The sequence below is a fragment of the Rhinopithecus bieti genome, unplaced genomic scaffold (genome assembly GCF_001698545.2).
Source record: "Rhinopithecus bieti isolate Rb0 unplaced genomic scaffold, ASM169854v2 scaffold_12928, whole genome shotgun sequence".
In the NCBI taxonomy this organism is placed as follows: domain Eukaryota; kingdom Metazoa; phylum Chordata; class Mammalia; order Primates; family Cercopithecidae; genus Rhinopithecus; species Rhinopithecus bieti.
In genome coordinates, this window is record NW_016807614.1 from 641,977 (window position 1) to 665,287 (window position 23,311).

Consider the following 23,311-nt stretch of genomic DNA (forward strand, 5'->3'; position numbering starts at 1 on the left):
TTTTTTTGAGATAGAGTCTTGCTCTGTTGCCCAAGCTGGAGTGCAGTGGTACAATCTTAGCTCACTGCAACCTCCACCTCCCAGGTTCAAGCGATTCTGCTGCGTCAGCCTCCCCAGTAGCTGGGACTACAGGTACGGGCCACCATGCCAGGCTAATGTTTTGTATTTTTAGTAGAGATGGGGTTTCACCATGTTGGCCAGGCTGGTCTCAAACTCCTGACCTCAAGTGATTCACCTGTCTTGGCCTCCCAACGTGCTGAGATTACAGGCTTGAGCCACCATGCCCAGCCTGGTTTGATTTTAACCACTCTACATTTCACCTGGCCATCAGAGTAAATCTAAATGAAATTGTTAGCATCAGGCACATCCCATCTTAAAACGTCTCTGGTGCAACAAGGTTAATGTTAAATCCAAGGCTGGCTTTTGAGGCACTTTGCAGTCTGTTCCTGGCTAATCTCTCCATCCTTATTTCCTGTCCTCTGCCCCCTGTACTATGCTTAGAACTTCACTGAATCTCTCACTGGCCTCTAAACATACTGTGCCCTGCCACTGCTTTTTGCATATGCTGTTTCCTCTACCTGGAATGCTCTTCCCCACCTGGGCCAGGAATATGGCAACTATTCCCTCAAGATACAGCGTAGATGTCACTGCTATGAAAGTCAGCTAGGGTAAGCACCACCCCACTCTCTTGGGCAGAGGTAGTCACCCCCTTCTTTTCGCCTAGGGAGTCCCTTAGTCATGCTGCAATTATGACACTTGTTACAGAAGATTGTGATTTATCTGCTTAGGTGCGTGAGTTCAAGGGCAGGGATTATGTCTTCTTCTTTTTAGCATGGTTTGCTTGAAAGTGCTTGATGCATAATTTGTCAAATGAAAGGTGACATCTTTGGAATTGCTGTGAGCTTGTGGATAAACAATTAATTAGGTCTCTGCCCACTTTCCATTTACCCCTGATAGCACTGACAAGTTCACCACTCCTTGGGATGTGTTAATCCTATATTTGATCTTTTCCTAAAAGATCATCAGGAGAAAAGAGAATAGTACCTACCAACTGTATATCTTTACTCTGTTTACTCTAATTATCTTGGAGAGGAATAAAACTGTTCTTAAAATTACCTTAGAGGAAAAGGTACTTTTCAGGGTGGGAAATAACCTTATAAATGTTTTTTTTTTTTTCTTTTTTTTTTTGAGACAGAATCTCGCTCTGTTGCCCAGGCTGGAGTGCAGTGGTGTGATCTCGGCTCACTGCAAGCTCCGCCTCCCGGGTTCGCGCCATTCTTCTGCCTCAGCCTCCCGAGCAGCTGAGACTACAGGTGCCCGCCACCCTGGCCGGCTAATTGTTTTGTATTTTTAGTAGAGACGGAGTTTCACCGTGTTAGTCAGAATGGTTTTGATCTCCTGACCTTGCGATCCACCCACTTTGGACTCCCAAAGTGCTGGGATTATAGGCATTACAGGCGTGAGCCACTGCTCCGGCCCCTTATAAATATTTTTAAACAGTCATTTGATAGCATTGCAGCTGTTTTCTCAGGAGTCCGCTTACTTTGCAGTGGTTTTCTTCATTGTGTGAATAGCCCCCTCTTCTTGGCTTCAGGGCTTTTGCCTGCACACAGCAGACACAACAGTCCCTCCGGGCACCTGACCCNTGAGACAGAATCTCGCTCTGTTGCCCAGGCTGGAGTGCAGTGGTGTGATCTCGGCTCACTGCAAGCTCCGCCTCCCGGGTTCGCGCCATTCTTCTGCCTCAGCCTCCCGAGCAGCTGAGACTACAGGTGCCCGCCACCCTGGCCGGCTAATTGTTTTGTATTTTAGTAGAGACGGAGTTTCACCGTGTTAGTCAGAATGGTTTTGATCTCCTGACCTTGCGATCCACCCACTTTGGACTCCCAAAGTGCTGGGATTATAGGCATTACAGGCGTGAGCCACTGCTCCGGCCCCTTATAAATATTTTAAACAGTCATTTGATAGCATTGCAGCTGTTTTCTCAGGAGTCCGCTTACTTTGCAGTGGTTTTCTTCATTGTGTGAATAGCCCCCTCTTCTTGGCTTCAGGGCTTTTGCCTGCACACAGCAGACACAACAGTCCCTCCGGGCACCTGACCCACAGCCGCAGCAGCAGCAAAGGCAGTGTGGAGGAGATCATGTCGCAGCCAAAGCAGAAGGAGCTGGTGGGCAGCGTGCGGCAGAAGATGCTTCTCGACTACAGCGTGTATATGGGCAGGTGTGTCCCCAGGAAAGCCGAAGCCCCAGAGGAGCCCCCTGCAGAGTGCAGAGAGCAGCCCCACAGCTGGGAAGAAGGTAAAGCTGGCTGCTGGGCCGGGCCTTTTTCACTTTTCAACTTAGACACATTTCTTCATGCTCTGAAGCCCTGTTCTGGGCACTGGGATAACAGTGGTACACAAGACAGAAGGACCCTGCCTTTGGGGAACTTGTAATCTACTCAGGAAGACAGCGAGAAACAAGCACCAGGTGGTGGGAAGAATGAAAATAAAGTCAGACAAGGGAGGAGGGAAAGTGGCCGGAACTGCTATTTTATTTATTTATGTATTTATTTTTAGTTTTAAAAAGTTTATACTGTTTTTCTCTGCTATTTTGGATGGGTGGTCAGGAAGGGCCTCTTTGAGGAGGTGACTTTTGGGCACAGACCTGTTGGTCACGGGGGAGTGAGCTGTGGTGATGGGTGTGGGAGGAGCACTCCAGTGGGAAAAGCAGTAACCCAAGGGTCCACGGCAGGCATGTGCTTGGAATATTCGAGGAACAGCAAGGAGGCCTGGCCTGATAGTGAACAAGGGAAAGGGGGAGGTAGGGAGGCTGCAGGATCAACAGGGATCTTCGCTTTGTTCTGAGGTGGGGGAGTGATGGGAGGCCATGGGAGGGTTTTGAGCAGGTTATGGTGTTGACTGATCCACATATAAAAAGGTAAGTGGCTCTTGGTGGAGAACTGGCTGTAGAGGGAAAGAAGGAGTGGGAGGTGACTGTCATAGTGAAGCCTGGACCAACGTGAAGGTGGTGACGGTAGGTGGTGAGGAGAGGCTGGGCTGGGGTGTGCGTGGCAGGAGATGCTGGCTGGATTTGCTGTCAGGAGAGAACGCGGAGGCCAAGATTTGCACTTTGACCTAAGCAACTGGATGATCATTAGGGGTTGTTACAGAATCACTGGTGATTCAGGTCTCATTCCTCCATAACCATTGCATTTTCAAATTCTCAGTCTCCTCGGCTATGCCCAGTGCTTTTGAAGATTTACCATGAACTTTACAAAGTGTAATGGGACATAAACTTAGGATCATCTGTGATAAGATAACTCCTGTAAGCTGCCAGATGGCAGGCCCTGTTAGACACTTTAATAGAATTACTCTGCTCTCTTGAACAGTCCTGCAAACTAGACAAGATTGTCTCCATTTTGTAAGTGGAGAAACTGAGGCTTGATGAAGTTAGGTAGCTTAGTCACACAGTTGCTGAGTGATGGAGTGTGCAAAACCTGACCAGAGACCCCAGGGCCCCTTGGCTCACTGAGACTATTTTGCTGGGTTATTCTGAAAGCCTGCTTGGCCTGAGGCCTCCTGCCTCTACTTTGCACACTATTCAGAGGCACAGTCTCTGCCTGGGGAACACTTAGCCTCTCTTTCACATCCAGGTGTTTGACCTCTTTTTTTTTTTTTTTTTTTTTTTGAGACAAGCTTTTGCTGTGTCACCCAGGCTGGAGTGCAGTGTCGTGAACACGGCTCATTGCAGTCTCGACCTCCTGGGCTCAAGTGATCTTCTCACCCTCCTGGGCTCAACCTCCCAAGTAGCTGGAACTACAGATGTGTGCCACCAGGTTGAGCTAATTTGTGTATTTTTGTAGAGTTGGGGTTTCACCATGTTGCCCAGTCTGGTCTTGAACTCCTGAGCTCAAGAGATCCACCTGCCTCGGCCTCCCAAAGTGCTGAGATTACAGGTGTGAGCCACCACCCTTGGCTGTGTTTGACCTCTTACAATGACCATGTGTATTTCTGTTCTTAATGAGAAGCAAGCCATTGCTCTTTATCCATTGATCCTCTTCAGTGTGGAAGAGGTCACTCACGTGATCTGTTTGAATTTGTCAGGGCAATAAAAGACCATATGCCTCAGCCTCCTGAGTAGCCAAGACTACAGTCACACGCTACCACGCCTGGCTAATTTTGTATTTTTAGTAGAGATGGAGTTTCACAGTGTTAGCCAGGCTGGTCTTGAACTCGTGACCTCTGGTGATCCACTCTCCTCGGCCTCCCAAAGTGGTGGGATTACAGCGTGAGCCACTGCGCCTGGCCTCTGCTGAAGTTTTTGTTTTTTTTAGACGGAGTCTTGCTCTGTCCCCCAGACTGGAGTGCAGTGGCACGATCTCGGCTCACTGCGAGCTTTGCCTCTTGGGTTCACACCATTCTCCTGCCTCAGCCTCAGGAGTAGCTGGGACCACAGGCGCCCGTCACGACGCCCGGCTAATTTTTTTTTTTTTTTTTTTTTTTTTTTTTTTTAGTAGAGACGGGGTTTCACCGTGTTAGCCAGGATGGTCTCGATCTCCTGACCTCGTGATCCGCCGCCTCGGCCTCCCAAAGTGCTGGGATTACAGGCTTGAGCCGCTATGCCTGGCCGAACATTTTTTAAAACCACATTGCACTTCCTGGCCCCCTGTGGCAGAGTAGGAAGGAATAATTTCATCTTTTCTTGATACTTTAAAGACTCAATACAACAAACAGAAACTTAGGCCTGTCGTCATACAGGGAGTATAGAGGTCAAAAGGCCTATCTGTCACCCCCAGTCTGAGACTTTGTGATACTTTCTCCCAGTTGTCAGTTGGCTGGTATTGCTGTGTTAGCTTTTCCTTGAGCCCTTGTCCCCATCTTCTACCCCCAACCCTAATGTTAATTTAATGACTGATAGCTGCCATGGGCTAGGAAACTGAGAGCCAGAATTGTGTGAATTCTTTGAAGAAAGAAAGTACATGAGCTCTAGTGCTGGCCTCCCACAACCCCTTAGCCTTCCTGGAGGTGCGTGAGCTGTGTCCTGGCTCTCCGGGATGGTCTGGCAGTGGAGATGGTCTTGACTTTTGTTCCAGTTACCTATTGGTGCAGAACAAGCAACCCCCAAAGTGGTGGCTTCAAACAATAACAACTATTATTTTCCTCCTGAATTTGTGATTCAGACAAGGCCTAGCAGACGGCTTCTGTCTGCTGCATACAGACTCACCTGGGGAGGCTGGGCTGGGGGCTGGAGGATCTGCTTCTGGCATGGCTCACCCACATGGAGGATATGTAGATGCTGGTTGTTGACTGGAGTTGTCTGGGGCTGAGTGCTAGGGAGGCCTCAGTTCTCCATGTAGCCTGGCCTTCTTCAGCACAGAAACTGGGTTCCCAGGGCAAGCATCCCAAGAAGGAGCTGGGCTGAAACTGTGTTACCTACTCTCAGTGACCTACTCTCATAAGTAAGGTGCCACTTCCATCACGCTCCATTAGTCAAGGCAGCCACAGAGCCCTCCCAGGTTCAAGGAGAGGGGCATAGATTTTACTTCTTACCATGGGAGTAGCAGATTCCCGGAAGAGCCTGTGGGATGGGAAATGTCATTGCACCATTTTGGGAAAGTGGGGTCTGCTCCAGTGTTCTTACACTACTTTTATTCCTTCCTTTACAAGTCAGTGGAGATTATTCTTTGCGTTTCTTTATTTTGTGATTTGAGCTAATGAGGGCCCTCTCCCTGATCCCTGTTGATTTTCTTTTCTGTGCATGTGAAACATTAACATGGTTCCAAAAATCAGAGCTGTACAAAGGCATATTCAGAAAAAACTTATTTCCCCGGCCTTATTCCTTCTGTCTCTCCAGGCCATTCTGACTCACCCCCTGTAATGAACCAGCCTCCTTAGTCTCTGGCTTATCCTTTCTATATTTCTTATTTCCCCTTCTGTCTTACTAAGAGGCTAGCATGCTATGGATATTCTTTTGTATGTTGTTTTTTTCACTTACCAATACATTCTGGAAATCACTCCCCATCGGCTCATAGGCCCCACCCCACCCCTTTCTTTTAAACAGCTGCAAAGTGCTTCACTGTGAGGATGTTCCATAGTTTATTCAGCCTCTCTCCTTTATGGGCATATAAGTTTACAATATTTTGCAATTATAAACAATGCTGCAGAATACCTTGGTGACTGTATTTTTGTGCTGTTTGGGGTGTGTCTTCGGTGTGAAACCTTAGAAGTAGGATTGCTAGGTCAGATGGTGAGTGCACACATAATTTTGTCAGATATTTCCAAATTCCATTCTGTAAGGGTGGCACCAATGTTTATTCCCAGCAGGAAGGTATGGCAGTGCCCATTTCCCCACAGTCTTGCCAAATGCAGACCATTTGGAAGTCATTAGCACTCATCTCCCTTGCCAAAGCCAAGTTATTTTTTAGGGTCCATATAGCCTCTGATATCATGAGTCCAGGAAGGACTCAGAGGGGTGAGGGATACACAGGAGCCTTTGGCATCTCTTCAAGTTGTACCGTCACATCTTCAATGTCAGCCACCCACCACTCCCGAGACTCTTGCCTGAGTGGCCTAATCCCTTCTCTTTCAGAGGTGGGGCTTAGAATGTAGCTCTAGCCTTTGCCCCAACCTCTTTCTAACCCCCCCACTCACCCTACTTCTGCCTCTTATAGGTCATGGCTAAAGCATCTCTTACCCTGAGGGCTCTACGGCCTGATGGCCACTTGTACATACTTGGTCTCCTTTTTCTCGCGTTGCTCAAGGCTAAACGAGTTCGACCACTGTTCAGGAAGTGAATGGAGCATTGTTAGATCACTGGTACTCAGGATCCAAACCAATGTTAAACATACGCAGTGATAAAATTAGTAAATATAGACTAGATTTGTATTAAACGATGCTAAACATTATTGGCAATTACTCCTTTTTTTTGAGACAGGATTTCACTCTGTCACCCAGGTTGGAGTGCAGTGGCACAATCACAGCTCACTGCAGTCTTGACTTCCCACGCTCAAGCGATCTTCCCACCTCAGCGCCCCAAGTACCTGGGGCTGCAGGTGTGCGCCACTACCCTTGGCTAATTTTTGTATTTTTTGTAGAGATGAAGTTTCGCCATGTTGCTCAGGCTGGTCTCGAACTCTTGAGCTCAAACCTGCCTCAGCCTCCTAAAGTGCTAGGATTACAGGCATGAGCCATTGCACCCGGCCTTTGGCAGTTATTCTTACCTATGATAATTAAAAATGTTTAGGGGATTCTTTATATTGAAATAATAGCTTTGGAGCTATTAAGCTCAAAATTTGAATTAGAAAATATCACTATTTTAGGGGGCAAGGGCCTAGTTTTCTAAATGTTTAGTGCCTGGTTTGGGAGGGATTTAATTCAGGAAACAAGGAAACTCTCTTTTTAAAAATGTCTACAAGTACAATAGTACTACTTCCAGCATGGGTACATCAGGAAGAGAGACCCCACAGGCCGGCTGCAGATTTGCTCCGGGGTGTGAGTCCAAGGAAGCTGCTGGTTCTGTGTGCCCTGTATTGCCTGCCTGGGAGAGAGGCCATGGTGCCTGTCCTCCAGTAGTGAGGCTCTGGTATTCAGGTTGCATAAGGCACTTCCACTCTCCATTTCAACAGACAGCTTTAAAAAATGTTAGAGATAATATTAACATATGCCACCCGGTATGGAGAGTCCTGTCCTCTTTATTACTAGTTGTGCTCATCATCTCATGTCTATAAACTGGATTACAAGATATTGTTACCTGTTTTGTGTTATCAGGAGATGAAAATGTTACAAAGCAAATAGGAGTCAATAGAAACCAGGAAGTCTGTAACTGGCAGAATTGTTTTGCAGGACTTCCCTTGCTGCCCCACAAAGTAGGCTTTTAAACACCTAGAAGTGGAATAGGAAAATGTTTATGTTGCACTAAGTAAAAAAATGAAGCTATATGTCCAATTTAAAAATAAACTTTAAAAAGAATACAGACAAGAGTGCTAAAACAAATCAGTGGAAAGAAAGAATAGTCTCTTCAACAAATGGTGCGGGAACAACTGGATATCTACGGGCAAGAGAATGGAGTTGGCCCTCTACCTCACACCATACACAAAAATTAACTCTGAATGGATCATAGACCTCAATATAAGAGCTGAAACTATAAAACTCTCAAAACAGAAGTGAATCTTTGTGACTTTCGGTTCGGTAAACTTTCTTAGCTAAGATACTAAAAGCATAAGCAACCAAAGAAAAGATAGGTAAATTGGACTTCATCAAAATTAAAAACTTTTGTGCTGCCAACAATACCATCAAGAAAGTGAAAAGATAACCCACAGGATGGGAGAAAATGTTTACAAGTCATTTATCTGATAAGGGTCTGGTACCTAGAAATATAAAGGACTGGTACCTAGAAATATAAAGGACTCTTACAACTAAATAACAAAGAGATAAATAACCAGATTAAGAAACGGGGCTGGGTGCAGTGGCTCGCGCCTGTAATATGAGCACTTTGGGAGGCCAAGGCAGGAGGATCACTTGAGCTCAGGAGTTCAAGACCAGTCTGGGCAACATATTGAGACTGCATCTCTACAAAAAAGAAGAAAAAAAATTAGCCAGACATAATGGCATGTGCCTGCAGTCCCAACTACTCAGAAGGCTGAATCAGGAGAATTGCTTGAGTCAGGGAGGTCAGAGTGGCAGTCATTAGTGATTGCACCACTGCACTCCAACCTGAGCAACAGAGCAAGACCCTGTCTCAACAAAAAAGGGCAAAGGATCTGAATAGACATTTCTCCAAAGAAAATACACTAACAGGGCCGGGCGCGGTGGCTCAAGCCTGTAATCCCAGCACTTTGGGAGGCCGAGACGGGCGGATCACGAGGTCAGGAGATCGAGACCATCCTGGCTAACACAGCGAAACCCCGTCTCTACTAAAAAATACAAAAAACTAGCCGGGCGAGGTGGCGGGCGCCTGTAGTCCCAGCTACTCCGGAGGCTGAGGCAGGAGAATGGCATAAACCTGGGAGGCGGAGCTTGCAGTGAGCTGAGATCCAGCCACTGCACTCCAGCCCGGGCGACAGAGCAAGACTCCGTCTCAAAAAAAAAAAAAAAAAAAAAAAATACACTAACGGCCAAATAAGCAGGCACATGAAAAGATGCTCAGTATCATTAGTCATCAAGGAAATGTGAATCAAAACCACAGTCAGATGTCACTTCACACCCACCCAAATGGCCACAATGAAAAAGACAGATGATGACCAGGCATGGTGGTGGCTCACACTTGTAATCCCAACACTTTGGGAGGCTGAGGTGAATGGACCACTTGAAGTCAGGAGTTTGAGACTAGCCTGGGCAAGATGACAAAACTTCATCTCTACCAAATAAATAAATAAATAAATAATAAAAATTTTTGAAAAGATAGATAACAAGTATTAGTGAGGATGTAGAGAAATCGCAGTCCTTGGCTGTGCACGGTGGCTCACGCCTATAATCCTTGCACTTTGGGAGGCCGAGGTGGGTGGATTGCCTGAGCTCAGGAGTTCGAGACCAGCCTGGGCAACATGACAAAATCCCATCTCTACTAAAAATACAAAAAATTAGCCAGGCGTGGTGGCGCATGCCTGTAATCCCAACTACTGGGGAGGCTGAGGCACAAGAATCACTTGAACCTGGGAGGCAGAGGTTGCAGGGAGCCGAAATCACGCCACTTCACTCCAGCCTGGACGACAGAGTGAGACTCTGCCTCAAAACAAACAAACAAACAAACAAACAAACAAACAAAAACAAGAGAGAGAAAAGAAAAGAAAAAGGGAAGGAAGGGAGGGAGGGAGGGAGGGAAGGAAGGAAGGAATTGGAGCCCTCATACGTTGCTGTCAGGAATGTAAAATGGTCTGGCCGCTGTGGGAAATAGTTTGGTATTTCCTCAAAAAGTTAAACAGAGTCACCATATAAGCCAGCAGTTCCACTCCTAAATATATATCCAGGAGAAATGAAAATACATGTTTACACAAACACTTGTACACAAATATTTATAGTAGCATTATTCACAATAGCCAAAAATGAAAAATGGTGGGGCACAGTGGCTCACACCTGTAATCCCAGCACTTTGGAAGGCTGCGGTGGGTGGATCCCTTGAGGCCAGGAGTTTGAGACCAGCCTGGCCAATATGGCAAAACCCCATCTGTGCTAAAAATACAAAAATTGACCAGGCATAGTAGTGCACGCCTGTAGTCCCAGCTACTCGGGAGACTGAGGCACAAGAATGGCTTGAACTCAGGAGGCATAGATTGCAGTGAGCCGAGATCACGCCACTGCACTCCAGCCTGGATGACACAGCAAGACTCTGTTTAGAAAAACAAAACAAAAGTGGTAAACAACCCACATTTCCATTAACTGGTGAGTGGAAAAAGTATGGTATAGCATAGATGATAATATTATTATGCAATAAAAATAAGTTTATTATGCAATAAAAAGGAGGCACTGCTACAACATGGATACACCTTGAAAATGTTAGTGAAGGGAGTCAGTCACAAAAGAACACATTGTATGACTTCATTTGTAGGAAATGTCTAGAATAGGCAAATTCATATAGACAAACTAGTTGTTTCCTAGACTGGTGGGCAGGGGGATGGGGAGGAGTTGGGGAGGAATAGGGAGTGACTGCTAATGGGTACAGGGTTTCTTTGGGGGGTGATGAAAATGTTCTAAAATTGACTGTGGTGATAGCTATACAACTCTCAATATACTGAAAACTGCTGAATTGTATTCTATTTTTAAAAATTATTTTTGTGGTAAAATACATAAAGTTTGCCATCTTAATCATTTTAAAATGTATAGTTCAGTAGAATTAAATACATTCATAATGTTATGCATTGACCACCACCATTCTCTTCAACTTGTATAACTGAAACTCTATACTCATTAAACAGTAACTCCCCATGTTCCCCTCCTCCCAGCCCCTGGCAACAACCATTCCTTCCCTGTCTCTCGGATTTTGACTATCCTAAGTACCTCATATAAGTAGAATTATACAGTATTTGTCTTTTTGTGACTGACTTATTTCACTTAGCCTAATGCCCTCAAGATTCACCCACGTGGTAGCATAAGTCAGAATCACCTTCCTTTTTGAGACCGAATCATGCTCCATTGTGTGTGTACCCATTTTGCTTATCCATTCCTCCATCGGTGAGTGTTTGGCTTGCTTCCACATTTTAGCTATTTTGAATGATGCTGTTCTGAACATCAGTGTACACATATCTCGTTTTGAGACCCTGCTTTCAGTTTGTTGGGGTATATAGCCAGAAGTGAAATTAGTGCATCTTAAGGGTAATTCTGTTTCAATTGTTTAAGGAACCGTAATACTGTTTTCCACAGAAGCTATGGAAGGGTGCTCTTTAGATGGACGAATTGTATAATCTGTGAATTACATCTAAGTAAAACTGAAAAAAGAAAAAGAAAACACCAGCCAGGCGCGGTGGCTCCCGCCTGTAATCCCAGCACTTTGGAAGGCCAAGGCAGGCGGATCACCTGAGGTTGGGAGTTTGAGACTAGCCTGACTACCATGGAGAAACCCTGTCTCTACTAAAAATATGAAAAATTAGCCGGGCATGGTGGTGAATGCCTGTAATACTAGCTACTTGGGAGGCTGAGGGAGGAGAATCCTTGAACCCGGGAGGCGGAGCTTGCAGTGAGCCAAGATCGCGCCACTGCACTCCACCCTGGCGACAGAGCAGGACTCCTTCTCAAAAAAAAAAAAAAAAAAAAAAAAGAATACAAAATCATGTAGCTAGATCTAATTTTGCCTTTTTTTTTTTTTTGAGACAAGACGTCTTGCTCTGTTGCCAGGGGTGGAGTGGCAGTGGGCATGGTCTCGGCCACTGCAAGCCTCTACGTCGCTGGGCTCAACTCCTGTCTCAGCCTACTGAGTAGCTGGGACTATAGGCACACACCACCATGCCCAGCTAATTTTTGTATTTTTGGTAGAGACGGGATTTCACCATGTTGGCCAGGATGGTCTCAATCTCTTGACTCCATGGTTTGCCCGCCTTGGCCTCCCAAAGTGCTGAGATTACAGGCATGAGCCACCACGCCTGGCCTAATTTTGCTTTTTAAAAGTTCTATATTCTTAAATGTTTATATACACTGAAAAGAGACTGAAAGAAAATATAGTAAAAATGTTTTAAATAATGTTTAAAATGTTTTAAATCTGAGTAGCGGGATTATGGGTGTTTTCTATAGTACATATGCATTTTTTTTTAATCAAGGGAAACAAACACAGGGGTAGGGTCCTCCGCCGTGTCATCTCCTGGACCACACTGTCCCTTATGCAACCCCCCTCCCCGCCGCAGTACACTGGGTGTGGCCAAAGAGGACTAGGGGCACTACACACTCTTTGTAACAGAAAAACTGGGCTGGCCTCCTGGCCATTTTTAATAGGAAATGTTACACCACAGACTTCAGTAAATCTGTCCTACTTTAGTTTTAGAGGTTAGTTTTAAATAACGTATATCCCAAGAGCTACACAGTTTTGATGGGCTTGCTTCAGCTTCAAACCATTGAATTTTCTCTACACTTATTTGGAAGCCATTTTTGGAAAGTTACCATTTCCTAGTGTGTGTATACAGTTGAGATGGCGAAATGAATATCCTCCACACATTTCATCCTATAGCCAAATGGTGATATTAGGAAATGTATGCACATTGATTCTTTAAGCTCTTAAATTTTTATGACATTCGTTGAGCCTTCCTAGCAGGCTGTTGAATCCAGGTTTCCCTCATGAAGCTTCTTTGATGCATTATTGATGTTCTGCTCTGGAATTTTTCTTTGTTCCCAGTGAGTCTGTGGAGAGAAGCTTGCATTGGAAAAAGGAACTGTTGAAAAAAAAACTTGCTTGTCGGTTATTTCAGCAATTTGTTTACCACATCATATGCCATTGGCTTGGACATAACATTGTGAAATAGCCTTTGTTTCTTGCTATTTTGTGCTAAAACTGTTTCCCTGTGAGTAACTAGGGTTGTAAAGAAAGGCTAATAAAGGGTAGATGCTCCCTCTAGGGAAGGGAAAAAGTAACTTATTCTCTTGTGTAACCTACAAATCTAAAGTAAGACATGTGGTGTCTTACGTGGGTGGCAACTTAGTACTGTCTGAGGGGCCAGGTGGGCATTGCCCTTGGATGCAGAAGTCTGTATAAATAATCGGATGGGATTCAAAGACAGTAACCTCAGAAAAGCTGAACGAGTTACCCTGGAGGCTGAGAAGGGACTATTCAGTTAGAGAGAAAAGGGATTCAAAAAAACATGTACAAGTTGTGGCATGGCCAAGCCTTCACTGCTGCAGACTCTTGCCCTTCCATCCAGGACCTAGTGATGGAAAATGTCTTGGTTAAAGACAGAAAATGTCACAGTACTAGAAAAGCCCAGATAGAATCCGTGTCCATTAAGAAGAGTGAGGCAGATCCATGTCTTCTGAAATGGGCTGCCTTCTTTTTTAGACCTTTTTTTTTTTTTTTTTTTTTTGAGGCGGAGTCTCGCTCTGTCGCCCGGGCTGGAGGGCAGTGGCCGGATCTCAGCTCACTGCAAGCTCCGCCTCCCGGGTTCACGCCATTCTCCTGCCTCAGCCTCCCGAGGAGCTGGGACCACAGGCGCCGCCACCTCGCCCGGCTAGTTTTTGTATTTTTAGTAGAGACGAGGTTTCACCGTGTTAGCCAGGATGGCCTCGATCTCCTGACCTCGTGATCCGCCCGTCTCGGCCTCCCAAAGTGCTGGGATTACAGGCTTGAGCCACCGCGCCCGGCCTTTTTTTTTTTTTAATGAGACTCACCAATGTTCATAAGGGAGACTTTTGAAAACTCAAATTTGAAGGACTCCTGTAGAATATAAAGTCATGCAGTGACATGTGATTGAAAAATGTAAGCGAACCCTAGGTCCCCAGAAAGAGAGGGCACAGGCTGTGGAAGTGTGTCCAGAGCTGTTTCCTGCCAGTGGGTTCGTGGTCTCACTGACTTGAACAATGAAGCCATGGACCTTAGTGGTGAGTGTTGCAGCTCTTAAAGGTGGCACAGACCCAAAGAGTGAGCAGTAGCAAGGTTTATTGTGAAGAACAAAAGGACAAAGCTTCCACAGCCTGGAACCGGGCACAAGCGGGTTGCCATGGCTGCTGGCTGGGGTAGCCAGCTTTTATTCCCTTTTTGTCCCCACCTATGTTCCGTTTTTGTCCTATCAGAATGCCCTTTTTTCAATCCTCCCTGCGATTGGCTACTTTTAGGATGCTGCTGATTGGTGTGTTTTACACCAGAGTGCTGATTGGTGCATTTTACAGAGCACTGATTGGTGCGTTTTTACAGAGCGCTCATTGGTGCATTTTGCAATCCTCTTGCTAGCTACAGAGTGCTGATTGGTGCGTTTTTACAACCCTCTTGTAAGAAAATTTCTCCAAGTCCCCACTGGACCCAGGAAGTCCAGCTGGCCTCACCTCTCAGCAAGACTAGCGGAGAGCTGGGATGAGCAGTTTGCTGACTCAGGTACAGCTCAGTGACTGGTGAGCACCAAGCTTCGGAATGATTGCATGGAGCTGTGTGCTGTAGGCCTTGGGAGTACTCACAAACAATTGGATCTGCAGATTCAAATCCACACACACCAAGCAACAACATGTGCACCATACCACTGACCCAGGCACAAAGCTGCAATGTGGGCACAGTCACAGCTGCCCAGAATGGATAGCACTGGCATGAATACACAAACACAAAACATGGAGGTGATGAGAGTGTCTGGTGTGTGTTATAGCTGCAGCCAGCCCGTGAGGGCGGAACAGATGAACTTATAGACGCCATAGAGGAAGGGGAAAGGGGGAATAATTCACAGAGTCTGCATTTCTAAATCTTAATCTTTGCTTTCCAGAGCTCATTGTTTCTGCAAGGCTACAGTCTAATTGGAGACCTCAGCACAGGAAAATGTCTGCTATATCAGGGGGCCAGCTACCCTTCCCCCACCCCCACCACCACACACAGGACAGAGCAGATAGACAGGAGAACAGGACTCTGTGTCAGGCGCTGCACTCATTTCTAAAATGGAAGTAAAGTTCCTGTCTTTCCAGGGTATTGTGAGACATGAGTGGACCTGAGACAGGAGTGTGCCCATAGGGCTGGCATGTGGTCAGTGGACAACTGCTACATTACTGAGTTCTCAGCCCGTGCCTGCACCAACCACATAAACCTTACAACACCGTCTGTGGGTGCTGCTGTTTACCCCTTCTTTATCTCCATCCCTGACCCTCTCCAGGCCAGAGTGCATAGTCTAATGATTAGCCGAGGAAATCAGAGACTCAGATTTGCTCTCTCCCCCACCTCACACATGGGCCACAGCAGATGCTTCAGATGGATTGTATCAAGTGGAAGTAAGGATCGGGGTATTTCACTGGGCCTAGATTGCTGAGAACGGCTGTAGATGTTTCATGGAAGCCCTGAGAGCAGCTCTATCCAGATCTGTGATTCTTTGTCTTGCCTGTTGATTACATTACAAGGGAGTGTCTGAAACTCCTGATGCTCACTGAAATCAGTGACTCTGGGGGTAGGATCCAGGCATCAGTATTTTTAAGCATCCTGGGAGTATTTTGACCTCACAGGGTTCAGGCTGAACTTGAGTCCTGACCATTGGGAAACTGTGGTGTCTGCCTGGATGAGCACCAGCTTGACAATTACATGTCCAAGCCTTAGCTTGAAGAAAGATGGACAGGCATTTTATCAGATGTGTCGCTGATGCATAATGTTGATACCAAGCTAATTTGGAGGCAGAGCGGTTTGGCTAAGCTAATTGTATGAAATATTAACTGGTGTACAGGAAGACTGGTAGAAAAAGAAAACAGACAGAGAAAGTTTTAGCTGTGATGGCAGCTTTCGTTTCTCCCCTTTTCTAGTCACGAATATAATGTGTGACTTGTAATTTATAGGGAAGGAATATGACTCCTGTGATCTCCTGTTTCTGTAAGGAGGGACCTTCAGTGACTTTATAAAAATAAGCACCTGTCTTACTCTGCAGTTGCTTTCTAGCTAATTTTGGTCCCTTTTCTTTTGCCAGTTGCCAGAGGCTCCACCCTCTGAGGAGGAAGAACAGGAAGCCTGGGTGAATGCCTTGCTTGGAAGAATATTTTGGGACTTCTTAGGAGAGAAATACTGGTCTGATCTGGTGTCTAAGAAGATCCAAATGAAACTCAGCAAAATAAAGGTATCACTTTCCACACAAGAGGCTTCTAATCCCCTATACTTCTTCATTTCTGCAAGTTTTGTACCCTTATGTCCTAAGTGAAAAATAACTTGGTTTAAGCATATAACATATGAGGGTAGTAAGTTCTCAAACAGCACATCTGACCTTGACCACACACTGACCTTATGATTAACTGGGGACTTAGTGAACATTAATGTTTACTCGTTTTCTTGTGTTGCCCTCGTTGTTATCCACTCTAGGTGATAATCCAGAATTTGGTTTGGGAAAATGTGAGCTTTTGTAACCAATTTGTCTTATATAATTGTTATTTTTATGTTGGAAAAGAACTTAAATTGTACATCCAGAGCCCACCCAGCCCCACAGCAGTCTAGGCCACATGGTATATCCTCTGAGGAAAATACAGATTACTTAAGGCCTCTTAGTATACTCACTGAAGAAAACACTAGACTACTTAAGGCCTCTTAGTAAACTGACTGAGGAAAATACCAGACTACTTAAGCGCTCTTTCCCAGGCTGTGCTCCCTCTCAAGCTGGGAAAGTTGGCACTGCACTTTAAGTGTGTCTGTGTTTGACCTTTACTTTTTGGCCAGATGGTACTTTATTTTGGGCTCTCTTTGCTGAAGAAACACTCTGGTGCTAATCCAGGCCCAGTTGGAAGTGAGATTGAACTGTGTAAGTATGGCTGTCATTAAATGACTCATTTGCCAATCAGGAGACCTTATTGAGGATCTTGAGGTTCTTTTAAATTAAGTTTTTGACCCAATGAAGACCCAGCCAAGGAAGAGTCACTTTGGATCCCAAATCCTCACCGAACACTGTCAATAGCTTAAGTCAGTAGCTCTGAAGTTGTATGGATCAGAGATATTTTTGAGAAGCAGAAACCTATGAGATCCTTTTACTAGAAAAACACGTTGACACAAAATTTTGCCCATTATCTCAGGAAGTTCAAGGACGCTAGACTAAGAAACTGTGAACTACGATAAACTAGATTAGAAGGAAAATATGGGCATAGAGGAGCTTCAGGTTGCTTTCTGTTGTTCCTTTGGGTAAAGAACAGAGCTTTTCCTGCCTCATCACGCTCTGGCTGCTGTCTGTGAGCCAGTGTCCCTTCTTCCCCAGCTCCTGAGAAAGAGGAAGGAGGGGCTGCCTTCTGAGCCAGAAGGGTGGATTTCAAGGCAGATTTTGGGCGAGGGCTCTGTTGACAAGTGTCAGCCTGTTTGTGTTCCTGAGGTAGTTTGAGGGTTGAACGTGCTTCTGCTAGCCAGTTCCATAGCAAGAGACAACAGGTAGCACTTACCCTCTGTGTTGGGAGATGCAGTGTTAGTAGCCAATCTAGAGCTCACTCAGCCTCTCCGTGTTTTTGGAAATGATGGAGGGCTTGAGTTCCCAGGTCAAGGCATATGGGTAGGGCTGGCCCTGCTCTTTTCCCAGAGTCTATCTCGAGCCCTTCCCTAAGCAAGAGGGGCCCTTCCCTGAGCAGGAGGGCTGCAGTTCCTGGCAGTGTGCAAAAAGAAAGCAGGACATACTTGAACTCCAGATGGGATGCTGCTCCCCTGCTACAAGCATTCCAAAACCGACTTGAGCCAGGAGTGCTGGTGCACACCTATGGTCCCAGAAACTTGGGTTGCTGAGGCAAGAGGATGACTTGAACCCAGGAGTTCTGAGCTATGATCGCACCACCAAACTCCAGCCTGGGTGACAGAGCAAGACTCCCATCTGTAAAAACAACAACAGCAGCAACAACAAAACCAAACTGGTTCGAGAGGTCCCACCCTTCTCTCTCGAGCTGGAAGTCCCCAGAGCCTCTGCCCTGTTTGTGAAGGTGCCCCCCTCATCCTGGAGAAAGTTGAGGGAAAGACTGTTTTCATTTTCTCCTGTTGATTATCATGGAGGCATTTGTAGTTCACAGACTTAAACTTCCTTTTGTTTTTTGAGGTCAGAAGTACTAAAAGGTTAGAGTGGAGAAGTGTGGCCTAGATGCAGCAGTGCCAGAGGCTAGAGGTGGGCAGTGTGTCCATCCATGCCCTGCATCCCCTCCTGATCTGCTGCACTGTGAAGTGCCTGCAGACCAGAGGAGCCCCTGGTAACAGAAGAAACAGGAAAGCAGAAGGACATTACCAAATTCTGAAGCTGTCACCACCCCTACCAGAAGAACTGATTGCCACCAAATATCCAAGTACCCCTGGGAGGAGCTAAGCCTTAAGCCTAGTAGTGAGTGGGTATTGGTTAATAGCCGGTCAAGAGCCAAAATGGGGATAGGGAAGTGGTGTCTAGAGGAGCCTGAGCTTTCCCCTGTGACACAGATCGCCCTGATCCCCTGGTTTCCCTGGAAGGCCTGACATATGGAGAACTCTTTGCTGGCCTTGCCCTCACTCCTGTGGATCAGTGTCAGACTGACATTCCCATAGAAACACCTTTGGATGTCCAGGCATGGTGGCTTATGCCTGTAATCCAGCACTTCAGGAGGCCGAAGTGGAGGAAATCTTGAGCACAGTATGAGACTAGACTAGGCAACATAGTGAGACCCTGTCTCTACAAAAAAATTAAAAAATTATCCAGGCATGATAGTGGCACATGCCTATAGTCTCAGCTACTCAGAAGGCTCACGTGGGAGGATTGCTTCACCCTAAGAGGTTGTGACTGCAGTGAACCATGATTGCACCACTGCACTCCAGCCCGAGTGACAGAGCAAAATCCTGTTTCAAAAAAAAGGAAAGAAACGCTGTTGGAGGTGACAGTATTCCCTGGCTCTCCCTGGGAAGTCTCTCTAACGTGGCATGCTCCCTGAAGCACGGCATTTGAATGACAACAGTGGACAAAAAGGACAGGGCAAGTGTGCAACACTTTGGTTACATTCTTGGCCAAGTAGCATTTTGTAGGTCGATAGAGAGGCCAACACCACTTACAACATTAATGCTTTGGAAAAAGGTTTTCCAAATATAGCAAACACCAATTCAAAACTACACCTTTGAACACTGTCTCTACTCACATTTTGTTCATCATAGACATTATAACCTCTTTAACGTAACCCATTGCCCCAACAAAAAATCAGATTACATTCTTTCAGAGATTACATTCTCTGATTGGTGAATCGTGAAAGTTTATGTTTCTCTGCAGAGAAACAGCTGAAGAGGTCCAGCCAAGTTACGTATTAAATCCATGCCTGACGAGATGCTACCTCGTTTTATGTGGAATATTTAGTTTACATTTAATTTTTAAAAACCTCTTAATTTTATTCTACGTTTTATAAAACTATTGTAACATTCAACTGGAAAAATACTTATGAAAATAACTAAGAGAATTCTGGGAGAAAGAAAAAGGAGAGGGACTTGCCAGATTTAAAAGTATATTGTAAAGCTGAAGTGTATTAGAAAGCTAAAGTAGTCAAGCAGTTTGATACTGGTGGAAATTCGGTACAGACTCCAGTGCAGTGGGAATTTAGTACTTCAAGGTGGCGGAACAGATTAGTAGGGCAAGTGTTCGTTGCTGAATAAATAGGTTGAGATTGCTGACCAACCGTTTGGGGGAAAAATTAAGCTAGATCCCTAATTTACATCTTACACTAAAATTATGAATGGAATAAATATTTTTAAGAAATACATATACATCCACAAATGCAAGCAGAGAAAATATAGATGAATTAATTCTATAATCTTGAGATGAAGTAGGAATTTTTAAGCATGATGCCAGTATTCTTACGTTATTTCCTGTAGAATAAATTCCTATGGATAGATTTGGGCGTATTAGTCAGGGTCCCAGCAGGAAGCAGATGGCACACTCAGATAAGTAACTCTGGGGCGAGTTTGCTGAAGGAAATATTTATAAAGGTGTCGGCAGATGGAGAAAAACCCATAGGGAGAGTGCTACACTCCAAGCTAGCAGAAGTGGGAGCTGTTACTCTCCCTGGAGTGGCAAAGGCAAGGAGCAGTTTCCAGAACTTGGGCAGGGCAGCTGTGTGGAGAGGCTGCCTGTGTTACAGGAGTTGTGGCCTTCAGTAGATCGGGGGGACAAATGCCCAACAACACTCTTTTCCATGTGCCTCCCCATCCGCTGCCCATTGGTGTATCCCATTGGCCATGCCCAACCAGAAGCTGGAGGGTAAGGGAGACCATTGGCAAAGTTCACACCGACCAACCACTGGGGGTAGAGTGTAGATCTGGCAGGGCAAACAGAAAATGTCCAGCATGAGGTCAAAGGACGTGCTATTTTTCTTTTCTTTTTTTTTTTTTTTGAGACAGAGTCTCGCTCTGTCACCCAGGCTGGAGTACAGTGGCACGATCTCAGCTCGCTGCAACCTCCGCCTCTCAGGTTCAAGCAATTCTCCTGCCTTGGCCTCCTGAGTAGCTGGGACTACAGGTGTGTGCCACCATACCCGGCTAATTTTTTGTATTTTTAGTAGAGACGGGGTTTCATCATGTTAGCCAGGATGGTCTCAATCTCCTGACCTCATGATCCACCCGCCTCGGCCTCCCAAAGTGCTGGGATTACAGGCGTGAACCACCACGCTCGGCCAGGATGTGCTGTTTTTCAAGGATTTTCATACACGTGTAAGTTTGCCTATCGGAAATGTAGCAATTTCTTTTCTTTCTTTCTTTTCTTTTTTTTGACACAGAGTCTCGCTCTGTTGTCCAGGCTAGAGTGCAGTGGTGCAACCTCTGCCCTCAGGTTCAAGTGATCCTCCCACCTCAGCCTCTCTGAGTAGCTGGGACTACAAGTGCATGTGACCACGCCTGGCTGATTTTTGTATTTTTTGGTAGAGACGGCGTTTCACCGTGTTGGCCAGGCTGGTCTTGAACTCCTGACCTCAAGTGATCTGTCCACCTTGGCCTTCCAAAGTGCTGGGATTACAGACATGAGCCACTGTACCTGGCCTTGTGGTAGCAGTTTCTTACTCCCCACCAAGAGTCTGAGAGGTCTATTTTCCCATACGTCAGCAAATGTAGGGTATTGTTAACGAGCATGACTGGCTTCTTCTGCATAGGTGGTCTCTGCTCAAATGCCACTCCTCAGGGAAGCTGTCCCTGACCTCAGCCAAAACAGCCACCCCAATGTTCCCTCTGCCCATTACCTGCTTGATGTTCTTTGCAGCACTAATCACTCTGGAAGTATACTGTCTACATATTTACCTGTTTCTGCCTTTCTATTATAAACCCGTGAGAGCCAGGCCCTGGCCTGACCTCTTCATGGCTCTGTCTGGACTATGAAGCCTAGTATATGATGTGTGCACGTTATGTTTTTGTTACATAAATGATATGTCCCAAAACCTTGGCCACCATCCTCTCCGGAAGCACGTTGACTTCCAACAGCATGTTTTGTAGGTTGCTTATGGGTCTCACTCGTTGTTTGCTTGTTTCCTCTAGCTCCCCTACTTTATGAATGAACTCACTCTGACCGAACTTGACATGGGCGTGGCTGTGCCAAAAATCCTCCAGGCCTTCAAGCCTTATGTTGATCACCAAGGTAACTCCGAACTGACCATTCTATGAGTGTTAAAATATATCCTTTGCTGCAGATTCAGTACCATGATGGCTTTGTGTTTGGAGGGTGTTGAGGACTTTTTAAATCATCTGTTTCATGTTGAGTGTCTTTTTGTTCTTACCAATCATGGCCTTAAAACTGATTTGGGGCCGGGCATGGTGGCTCATGCCTGTAATCCCAGCATTTTGGGAGGCCAAGGCAGGATGATCACCTGAGGTCAGGAATTCGAGGCCAGCCTGGCCAACATGGTGAAACACCATTTCTACTAAAACAGTACAAAAATTAGCCAGGCGTGGTGGCAGGTACCTATAATCCTAGCTACCCAGGAGGCTGAGGCAGGAGAATCGCTTGAACCCAGGAGATGGAGGTTGCAGTGAGCCGAGATCGTGCCACTGGACTCCAGCCTGGGTGACAAAGTGAGACTCTCTCAAAAAAAAAAAAAAAGATTTGGAATAGATCTAAGCTCCCGTCCTAAGTCTTCTAGTCTCTTGGTTATTATAGGGTCTCCTCCAGCCCAATGATGCCCACATGCCAGCTGATGGGGCCTGTGCTTTTGTGGGGGTTGCAGCCCTTGCCAGGGCTTGAGGCAGTGGCTGGATTTCAGTTCCACTCACCTCTCATGGCCCTCACAGGTGCAGCTGCCCCAGCCCCAGCCCCAGCCCCAGCCCCTTGCCAGGAGCTGCCTCTCCTCACTTGTGTTCACATCCTTACCTCCCCTGACTTGTAGGTTCCAGATTTTTTGAGTTTCTTGTCTTCTGTCTTTACGTTCCTTGTTACTTCTAGTAGGTGCTCAGTACATGTTTGAGAAATGAAGACATACAGTATATTCAAAGGCAATATTTTGAGAGTAGGGCTCCCTGCTGGAGGAAAGGTCTCAGATTTGAGTTTTTAAATATGTCACTAACACATTATTTATGTCTGCTTTTGTGAGTCAGGGGTTAAAGAGCTGATCAGATTGTAGAGAGTTTGCGTAAAATGATGATGATGATGTGAAGATTTGTATCTCTTATGTCACATAAACCATAAATATGGTTTTAAAAGGATCTTGACAGGGAAAATTTAGTACACAGGAGTTTGGTGAAAAAGAAATGAGCCAGGTAGGCCAGAATAGCCCATTAGCATGCAGAGAGAATTCTCACTGACGTTTTTACTGTAGCCTCCCTTGGCAAGTAAGCCTCTTTCCACTTCAACCATATTTACATTTTTCCTAAAATGGCTTAGGAACAAGGTAGGAGAAAAAATAATTATAGCTTTTCAAGAGAGTGATAGTTGTTTTGAAATAAATGTTTTATAAAATTTGTAGAGTATGGAAGCTACTTTTCTCTCTGGCTGTATCAGATGGTTCTTGAATTGTGTTTAGTGAAATCAGTTTTTCTGCTGTTGTATTTGATGTAAATATGAAGAGATTTTTCTAGCACTATAGTTAGCAACTCTAGCATATCTCTCCAGCAATATTTCAGCTGACAACCCATCCAGGTTTTTAGCATTATGTCAATTTCAGAAAGATAGACCAGGGTAGTATTTGCACATCCAGAGAAGTCCACCTAATTCTTGCATGTTGAGCTCACCTGTAACGCCTCAATTATGTCTACATCTTGATGAATCTGGGTGTGTCTAGGTTTGGTAATTTCTGGTTCACTGAAAGTAAAAGTAG

The 23,311-nt window shown here is 45.6% G+C and overlaps 1 protein-coding gene across 1 annotated transcript in view; it reads left to right on the top strand.

The window, feature by feature from the left end:
* TEX2 (testis expressed 2) overlaps positions 1-23,311 on the top strand; it is an 85,571-nt gene that overhangs the window by 38,577 nt on the left and 23,683 nt on the right. The window contains 4 exon segments of the mRNA XM_017882859.1: positions 2,052-2,238; positions 2,240-2,297; positions 16,033-16,179; positions 21,540-21,639. Coding sequence (XP_017738348.1) covers positions 2,052-2,238; positions 2,240-2,297; positions 16,033-16,179; positions 21,540-21,639 — 492 coding nt within the window.